General features: G+C 41.0%; 1 protein-coding gene across 1 annotated transcript in view; it reads left to right on the forward strand.

Annotated features, from left to right (window-relative positions):
- The window catches only part of cox10 (cytochrome c oxidase assembly factor heme A:farnesyltransferase COX10), a 29,755-nt gene extending 21,535 nt beyond the window's left edge, over positions 1-8,220 (forward strand). The window contains exons 5-7 of the mRNA XM_067488605.1: positions 1,972-2,042; positions 5,763-5,995; positions 7,196-8,220. Of these exons, the coding sequence (XP_067344706.1) occupies positions 1,972-2,042; positions 5,763-5,995; positions 7,196-7,626 (735 nt within the window). The 3' untranslated portion in view covers positions 7,627-8,220. The remainder of the gene's footprint in view (positions 1-1,971; positions 2,043-5,762; positions 5,996-7,195) is intronic.
- The last annotated feature ends 2,244 nt before the right edge of the window (positions 8,221-10,464 follow it).

A 10,464-nucleotide genomic window follows, 5' to 3' on the forward strand; every position in this document is an offset into this window, starting at 1 on the left:
ATACAGGTGCCTTATGCCTATGGTGACACAGTTCACAGAGCAGGGTTGTGCACAGCATCAACATTTGTTTTCATGTGGGATGAAGTTATTGGAAACTAAGTGGGTCTCTTTTATGTGAGCAGTGCTGCAGAGAGTTTGGCCCGTGGCCTGAGGCCTGGTTCAGCACTTCTCTGCTCTCACAAAGTGCATTTCTCTCCCATGTGTCCCTTGACCTCCTGACGCATTTCCTGACCCAGGAAATAGAATTAACACCTCAGCCTGGGCCTTGGGGTCCCACAGCCGCATTCACAGCTGTGCATTAGCCTGGGCCAGTCCAGTCAGACCCAGTACACTAGTACTCCATGACATGACAAATTGTCCTTGGAGCACACAATGAGAACCTATTTCTGCGCTTATTTTAATATCTTTGGATAAATTAAGGGAATTTAGTGCCGCTGCAATTTTAGCAGTAAGTACGGCCAAATAGTTTTCAGAATAATAAAAATAGTAGAACTGCACTTAGACTTGTGGACAGCTGTACAAAAAGTCACTGCGATCCATTTCTAGCCATTTTGTAGTTCACCAAGGGTTCGTGCAAACCAGATGAGACACTTGGTTGAGATTCGGGGCTTCCAGAGTTGACGCACAGCCTGTGTAGACAGCTGTATTAATCATCTGTTCTGTCAGATGCACACGACTAATTGATAAACGCTGCTGAAACACCTTCCGTGTAGACCTGGTGTGAGGCTACACCCGATGCACCTTCATCTCAAAAAAGCCAAATCATTCAAATGTTTATTCTTGTTGTTGTTATTCTTGTGCTTTTTATTTAGATCTTTACTCCAAGTCAGAGTTAAGAATGGTAATATATTTTTAAGCAGACATTGATACGTCTTACTAACTCTTACTAACACTTCTTTGAAACAAAGTCTTTCTGATGGCATAAGTGCAGTAAATCTGGGATTTGGGGTTTAGGAAGATTATCTGTTTATTAGATATTTTATATGAACCATTTATAAGAGGAGATGAATCTTGATATTCCAGGGTCTTAAGAGCATTATCTGTTATCTTCATTAGCCTATGTTTCTATAGGCACCCATCTATTTATAAATGCTTACACACACACATTATCCAGTTCCTGCCTTTAAGCACCCCATGTGTTTGCATTTTAGTCACACATTGCTGATCTCATGGGAGCACTTTGAACCATACTCCTCCAGAGCAGATCATAAAACAGGAGTATAAGTAGTTTTTCCACATAGTTGTATCCGAGAACACCCCCACCAACATCTCCCACCCTGCAGTTCACTGCCTCCACCTCCTACCTCCAGTCCGTTTACTCTACACGTACAGTGATCACGCCTCAAGCAGGTCTCAATATATTGTTTCTTGTCATACATTGCTTAGAGGCATCGCGGTGAAAGTCCTCCGTCTTTGCCCCACCGTGCATGCACTCTACATTTTGGTGCCGCTGTTATTGTTGCACCATTTCCAAGCTGACTTGCTGTGAACAGGACAAGGTTAGAGATGATGACAGAGAATAGGACCTGTTATATTGGCTGCTTTTTTTCATTTTCATCTCTTTGGACCTTTAGAACTATTGGTACTGTTGTAATCTAAATCACCTTGTCTGCTGTTTCTCAGCCCCAACTTTGCATTTCAACTTGGCTGACGGCACAAAATGTTTATTCATTTAACCACATTTGTTTCCTGTTTGCTGCAGTGTCAGAGATGTATCACACGGGAAAAACAAACCGGCGTTGCATACAAAGTGATGTCTAAATACTGGTTTAAAAATCCAACTGAATGAGCTTTTCTGCCGCTTGCAGCATGTGGAAATGTCATGTGCTGCATGTGTGTGCATTAACGGAGACGGTATTGTTTTTTAATGTCTGAATGAAATAAAAAAAGGAAAAGCTTTTTGGAACTTTATATGTCCTTGTAATGTGTGTGTGTGTCCGGCATTAACCCGTTTTATCTTCGTCTCCACAGTACATTGAGGTGCCCTTTGACTCCAACATGAACCGTACCAAGAACCGCCCACTTGTCAGGGGACAGATCAGGTACAGCTTTCTGTCATTGTTGTTTTTTTTTTAATACTTTTTTCCCCACACATTTCTCCACGTGAAAGATTTGGCATCACAACCCCATCTGCACTTTTTTAATATTTTTACCTTATTAGCCATATACTGGCTATAACATTTCTATCTTTCTATTCCACATTTAGTTTTAGAACCCTAGAGACCAGCAGTTACAATGCTTTATATCTGTCAGCTGTAATGAAAGCTCATGACCTGTACTGGAGGGAGAATGGATGAGGTTAGGGTGTAGTATACCATACCACCCCCACTTTGTTGCCTCCGCTTGTTAGATGTAAGATAACCTCAGTATTGGAGCTCAGTGAACGGTGTCTATCGCCACGCTCCTACAAATCTGACTCTGTGACTGGATGCGCTTATCTGTGTGACCGCCACCCTTCAGCAGCGTGCACATCCACAGATACTCAGTGATGCATGAATCAAATAAAAACCACAAAGCAACCACTTGTCCTGCTGTTGTTGCCAGGAAATGACGTCCTTTGCATTTCACTGTCACAGTAAAAAAAATAAATTTATTCAAGAAAAACAAAAGCAAACAAGTCGTTGTCATACGGAAATTAAACTACATGCAGCCAGCAAGAGAAAACTCACCACTTCTGTTGCTTACTAATATATCAAAGCACATATATTTTTGACTGAACAGCCTGTTGCTGTCATAACTGGGCCCTGACCCACAACTAACTCATCCCAATTTCAGGAATTCTCCATTGACACACTGTTTAAACTCTCTCATGCTGTTGAGCAGGTGACTGAAGACATTCTCTTGCTGTCCAAACACAACCTCTTGTCCCTGGCTTTTAGAGTGTCCCTTATGAAAGTGTGTGTGTGTGTGTGTGTGTGTGTGTGTGTGTGTGTCTCCATATGAGTGTGAAACAGAAAAACAGAAGATTTCGCACTCCGTTTCTCCTTCTTTCTCTCACACACACTATGTTGCATAGAGACGGCGAGCAGATGGGTGACTGGACCGTCCTGTCAAACAAGCCATCAGAAGACCTCTTTTTACACATTTCTCTGCGGTGACTTCACAACAATATGTCTTGTCAGCCAAATGTTCCATCTGTTTTGTTGGTATCTGCACAATATGATGTCAGCAACCAAAATCTGTACAAAAATATTTACATACATCTAGTTCACTACAAAGTAATCACCTGCCCTCAAAGTTTTTACCTATTTATTTCTTCTCAACAATGAATCATCACTCATTTATTTTAATCTTTACAGAAAGATTCTTTCATGTCAACGTGAAAACAGATCTCTATAAAGCAATCTAACTTAATTAAAACAGAACATGAGTGATTGCAGACATATTCAACTGCTTAAAAGCGGCTCTAAACTAATTACTAGGCACAGGGTTAAATTAAGATCACCTGAGTGCAGTAAATGTGTTTCAAGTGATTGTGGTAGAACAACAACCATATCTGGAAGTTCAAGCTACTGGTAAATCAGTGTTGTGAACAAAATCTACACCCTGAAGGCAAATGGGGACTTCAGTCAACTAAGATAATCGAAGCAAGATTCAAGAACATTTATGCAATAGCTTATTTACTGTTTTTTGTTTTTTTTTAATATGCCAGTGTAGTTTACCTTGTAGAGACCTGTTTTCACTTTGACATGTATGGCTTTTTTTTTGTTGTTTTTCGTTAAAAGAAAAAAAAAGTTTAATTAAATCCAACATGATTTAATGTAAAAAAATAAATATCGTAGAATCTTCATACTGTTTATAGGCACAGAAATACTCTAATGCAACTGTCCGGCAGCAAAACATCATTTCAGTGTTTGACTATTTAAGAGAGGTTCTGTTCTCTGATAATGTATGATAATGTTAAAGGACATTTGATCTGCTGTTCATCAATATATTTTGCAGAGAAACATTGATTTTTGTTTTCCATTATTGAAATAAATAACGTGGAAGGTCTCATATACTTCAACTCATTCAGTAGTGCTTTTAGAGTTGAATCTGTCTCTAATAGAATTTCAACATAATTAATTATTCATAAAGAAGCACTGTTGGATTTGGCTGCTTTAGATTTAGCTAGGTGTCCCAAATAAACTGACTGCTAAGTGTAATTCATCATATTATTTTAATCTTTATGGAGCCCTCATTCAAATATAATTGGTTTGCTTAGTAAAAATAACTTTATCAAAGCATTGTTTTGACTGTCTATAAATACTCGAATGCTTGAGTTCATTTTCTTGTTTTTATGTCTGGAACAGTAACTTTCAAAATCACGTAGCAGGAGAAATAATATTGTTTTTAATGTCTGGAAAATGAGCACACAGCGATTGGGGAACTGGGTGATGCGCTGTGAATGTTTTTCCTGTTCTTCTTCTTTTAATCTAGATAATTTGATCTTTAGTGCAGAAACTTGCCTTAACTCGCCTAAACTTTCTCCAACTTTAGCATTTGTACTCAACGTCTTTCCATTTTTCACACAAATTGCAGGAAAAAGTGGCAAAGCAAACACATAATTGATTGATGTCTTTTGTCATCCTCTGCATTCGCTCAGTTTATCTATTGTGTGCTTCTCTCTGGTTGTCAGTGCTAACAACTGTGTATGTTTGTGGAATTGGTTCTGTGTGAGCTGTCTGGTCCTCACAGGCCTCTACAATTTATAGCCTGTTAGGACTTTTGCATCAGTCTCTGAAACCAAAGTTTCTAGCCAGAGTCATACATCTTGAAAGTTCAGAATCGTTGCTTTCCACAGTTTACTTTGCCATCTCTGACCACTTCAACAAGTTCCTTAGATTTCAGTAGAATCATTCTGTTTCTTTAACTTAATGGGTAAATCGCTCATGTTTAACATTTGGATCCATGTCCCTAATTGTGGCATAACCACACATCTTGGCCTTTTTGGATTTACTTTACCCACCTGACATTCTGACTGTGGCTATGTAAGACTGTAAGCAGAGGACAGTACACCCACCTCAGGCTATGTGACGTACTCCCTCCCCTGACCCCCACTGAGTTAGCCCACAGCCAGAATGTCAACAGCCCATATCCAGGCTGCATGGCCCCACTTCAGCCCACATAAAACAGACATAACACCACTAATCACATTAATGTACCAATCTCCCTGCTCAGCCACACCACCAAAATAAAAGCCCTGTTTGCTTTTTGAAGAAAAGCCCTGCGTTTGGTCAAGATTTTAATCTACCCTCTCTTTAATTTATGGAGCATTTACTGGTGAATTTGAACCAGACTTTGGCATCACTGCTTTCAATAAAAGATGAGGGAAGGAGGAGGAGGAGCAGGAAGTCTTCATGCGACTAAAAGCCTGAACCACAGTGGGGTTTTTTTGTTTTGTTTTTTTAAAGCTAGTTTTGATGTCTGGTGTGTGCACATGCTCTTCATCTTGCAGAACTACTTTCATCCCTGACAAACTCTTATCAGATGAGCTTCCTCTAAGTCTCCTGTCTTGAGACTCAGCCATGCATGGCCGTCGTCTGTCAGTGTGTGGCCCCCATGGGTCTGCGCGTGTGTGTGAGTGTGTGTGTGTTAAACACGTGGAGTTGTCGTCCTTTCTGGTATCTACAAAACCACATACTTGTACCATCCCACAGTTCCTGTAGCAGCGATGGGCTTTTGTCTGTGCCCGAATTGTGTGTTGTAACTTAATACTTGCTTCTTTATACTCTGTTAGCTGATACTCATGTTTGCTCCCTCTGTTTCTCTTTTGTTATCAGTCCCCTTCATGCAGTGTCCTTTGCTCTGGCTTGTGGAGTTCCTGGAGTCGCTCTGCTCACATTGGCTGTAAACCCTTTGACAGGCTTCCTTGGCGCCCTCAACATCTTCCTCTACACCTGTTGCTACACACCGCTTAAAAGACTCAGCATCACCAACACCTGGGTGGGGGCAGTGGTGGGTGCAATACCTCCTGTTATGGGCTGGACGGCTGCTACAGGTTGTCTGGAGCCAGGTATGTACGTGTATAGATGCTATACCAAAATGTTCAATTGCTTGGGATGAAATAATTCCGTTCCGAGTGCCATTTTCAGTCATCAGGCAAAGAAGCCAAACACTGGATGTTAGAGTCTTCAAAATGTTAAATTAGTAAAGAGACACAACGAAGAGGCCCATTTAGCTTGTTTGATGGATGTATTTAGTTCAGATTGTTTGTGGGTTGTTCAAATATTTAAAGGGCTCTTTCAGCATAAATTTGAAAGAATTGTTTAATCTCAAAAATGAAAGTGGTTCTAGTCTGTTCATTCATTTGTGTTTATTTTAAGAGGCTCTCTGATTCCATGGCAACTAATCCCAATCATGAAAACGTAAAAAAACACAGCACGGGCTACTCTGCTGCTCGGCCTTTGAGATGAACTTGTGCTTCAAGTGAACTGCGTGTTTTCAAATGTTTAAACCTGATGTAAATTGTAAATACTCAAAGCTGAGTACGGTTGTAGCAGTGTGTGCTGTTACACAGGTGTGTGAAAGCAAATCCTTTCAGCGTTGCTCTGTTTGGTGAGGTTTTCTATTACACGGGTTAAGGACTTCCTTAACCTTCCCTTTGTAAACTTGTTGTTCTAGTTTTAATCATCTAGACAATCTAATAGCTTAATAATTGCCAAAAACAATGGGGCTTCTGAAGACCAGTAAAGGGAATCTGCAACATTTTGTGCTAGTTAGGACTGAGACAATAACTGAAGTTTATCTTGGAGGAAACACATTTTCTGTTGTAGGTCGTTAGTCTCCTGTAAGTTAATATCGTGGACTGTTCACTCGTTTCCTGTAAAATAAAGTCTGGGTAAGAGAAGTCTGGTTTCCTTACAGATGTGATAAAATGCCTATGCTGTTAATGGTGGTTTCTTGTTTTAAAATAGCTGAATGCTGACTTTTATGTCTGGGGGAAATATGCTTGTGAAAAGCAGCTTTTGAAAAGGCCTAAACATGTTTCTGAATACCTTACATTTTAGAATAGAAGAAGTAAACTTTTTGCTGATATAACTTTGTACTTGTGCGTAGAAACTAATAATGTAACACTTGTGTTTCAGTGCTTGGCCTGATATTCTGCAACCCGAGTGTGAAATAAACAAGCAGCACATTACAGGGCCTCTGCAGTCTGCATCATTAATCCCCTGCCTTCTCTTTCTTTTATCTCTCTCACCGTCTCACCCCCCAGGTGCTTTGTTGCTGGGTGGTTTCCTGTACAGCTGGCAGTTTCCCCACTTCAACGCTCTGAGCTGGAACTTGAGGGAAGACTACTCCCGCGGTGGCTACCGCATGATGTCAGTCACCCACCCTGGCATGTGCAAGCGGGTGGCCCTGCGCCACAGCCTGGGTCTGATCGGCCTGTCGACCTTGGCGCCCATGCTTGATGTGACCACCTGGACCTTCCCTATCATCTCTTTACCCATCAACCTGTACATCACCTACCTGGCCTTCCGCTTCTACCACAAAGCCGAGCGCAGCAGCGCCCGCAAGCTGTTCTTCTGCAGCCTGTGGCACCTGCCCATGCTGCTCCTGCTGGCGCTCACCTGCAAGAAGCGTCACAGTGATCAGGAGGACGCATCTCAGCTTCCTGCTTCTTCGCCCCTCACACTGCCGAGCTGAGGAGCTTCATCCAAGCCCCAACATCTCTAAAACCTCAAAGACCCTTATTTTAACTCAGACACGTCTAAAGTGTCTCTTTAAACTCCAATGGACACAGTTTTCTCTGTGTGTTTAATTTAAGCCAGTGGTTGCTCACTGCAGATCAGGAATGGAGCTGGAAATGATTTGGATCAAAATAGCTGATTTACAGAAAACACACTTTGTTATTACATCGGTTAATATTTCAGTCTGTGTGTACTGTATATTGTCTGTATTTATTTATGTGGGGGTGCAGCAGTTCCTCTCCATGTTGTACATGATCGATGTTAAGACATTGTACACATTACCCAATGCATTGTACAAATGCAGAATAGATGGTGGGACATCATGTAAAAAAGCTTTATATTTGCATTTTAGTCTGTGTGAACATAAGACAAAATGTATCCTGCAGCAGCTACAACGGAGCACGTGATATCTGGCGACTTTAGTTTTATCTCTTACTTGACAGGCATCAGGCCTCACTGTATTTTGCGACACAGCAGAGGCACCGATGGGTCTTCATTCATTTAGATTGTGCTTTAATCCAAAACGGTTTGTCTGCACCGAAACACAAGGGCACATCTTCTCTAACAATAAACACGTCATGACTGTAATTCTGCAGTTTATGTAATTTATTCATTCACTCTTTGCTTTGTTTTAAGTTTGCATGACTGGTATTGTACCTGAAGCAGAAGCCTCATTCTTAATGAAACCCACTACCACACCTTGTTAGATGGTGGTGCTGCCTCATCGTACACAAAATATATGGATTTAAGCTTCAATTATAGCCTTAGCTGATGTGTTAGCTTTAAGCACTGATCACTATTCCTCCTATAAGCTCTATTTAGCAGGCCACCTCTGCACCTGTCAGTCAACATGTGCTCCCCTTCCGCCATTTACCCCTAGTTTTGGTATTTGGTTACATTTCCATCAGCGCACTCAGAGAAACAAGCGCATACCCACCCGCCCAGCCCTCCCCCTTTGCTGCCATCCTTCCTCCATAAAAGGGGCTTGTGGGATTAAGCCAAGGCCGGAGACCTGAAACGGCTCGACATCCTCGTAAAGTGTCTCACCGGATACAGAGTTTCATATCAGAGGGAGAAAGGGGCGTGATCGAGCCAGCTGTTACAGTCGAGACAAAAGGGGCGGGCGGGGGGGAACACACACTCAACCTGTGGAGCTTGAATATCGTCACCAACCTCCAGGGCTCAGTGTGATGGCCTGTCACACTTTATAACATCCGCTTGTTTTAAAAAGCGCAGTGGTGTCTGACGCTGTCCTGCTACTTTGGCTCTTCAAATTTCTACTTCTGATGCTTATGGTTTAACATTAGAATAATATTTAGTATTCAGCATTTGTGATTATATTCTACAATAATGATGTCTCTGAGAAAGTACATCCATCTTTGGAAAATATTATTCATGCTAGTGTAGTAGGTCTATTTATTTGTTTTAGTTATTTAAAAAAAACTTGGAATGTTTTATACCTTTTTGTAACTAACCTTGAAAATCGGTTTCAGAAGGGGAGAAAAAGATGTTTTTCTTTTTTGTTACCATTTTTCAAGAAAATTTTTTTTATAAAATTATAGTAACATATTTGAGGATATCCTAAAGGACTTTTTAGTTTAGTTATCTAAAAGTTGTACAGATGAATATTAGGGCCACTATAAAAGCTGTGTTTGAGTTTTGACATTCTTCTGATCTTAAAATAAGAATTCAGTTTAAAATTGGAAGTTACACAAGTAAAAATATATTCAGGGAAAGTCAGATTTCTGACACACAATTCTGAAAGATTTCCGAGGTCAGAATTTGTTGAGGGGGGGGTAAAAGTTCGCAATTCTGAAAAACCAAGAAATAATTCTGCTAAATTTAAAATTATGAGCGCAAAAAGAACTCTGTTTCAAGTCAGAATGTGTTGAGAAAAACGTCAAATTCTGGGAAGAGTTTAAAGTCTCCATTCTGAGAACAAGTCAGACTTTTTTTAAAGTAGCCCTGATCTTCTTTCATACAGTTGACCACTAAATTATTAGACATTTGTCTAAAAATAGTTAATGAATCACCATCTCCCTTATTTCACTCCTTTCCATGCATGAACACATGGAAGTTTCTCTCTTTCCCATCGCTGATATCATCCGTGAAAACGTTCACGATATTTGCTCATACAGAGTGAGCTTTCATGCCAGGGTCAACAGACTGAAGAGCTAAATCTGCATCTGTAAACACGAGAGAGTCTCCAGGCAGCAATCTGCACTCGACCCCAGTGCTGCAGCTTTGACATCCCGTGTCTCTGCCTGTACATCAGCTCCCATTGCAGCACTCTTCAATCCAAGCAATAAGAACCTCAGGATGACGGATGACCTCTGGCCTCTCTTCAAAGGTTGGTTGTTGCAAAACAGAATCCAAAGGCTGCAGTAATCTTAAAGCGCTATTCAGTGTGAAATGATGCAAGCGCCCGACTCAAACTATCTCTGCACGTTCCTGTAGGAAGGTTAGGAAAAAAATGACTTTGGAGCCAAAGAAAAATACATAAAGAGCTTCATGAAGTCACAAGTCTTTCTCGTAGTGTGACTTGACTCATAATAGTTCAATCTTCTCTTTCAGATTGTCCACTTTTACACTTTGGCCTCCATTTCGATCAGGTGGTCTCTATCATAATTACTCATCTCGATGTTTCTCCGTGGATTCGACTCCGTTCGCTGCAGCCAAAGCGAGAGAAGTGTTCACCCCAGCATCCACACGGAATGTTGGAGACATTTGAAACTGTTTGGATCTGTTCGTTTTTAAAAGGTGAAACACGTCCCTGTCTGTGGCTCTGCTCTGT

This window comes from Channa argus, chromosome 20, assembly GCF_033026475.1.
Source record: "Channa argus isolate prfri chromosome 20, Channa argus male v1.0, whole genome shotgun sequence".
Taxonomy (NCBI): Eukaryota; Metazoa; Chordata; class Actinopteri; order Anabantiformes; family Channidae; genus Channa; species Channa argus.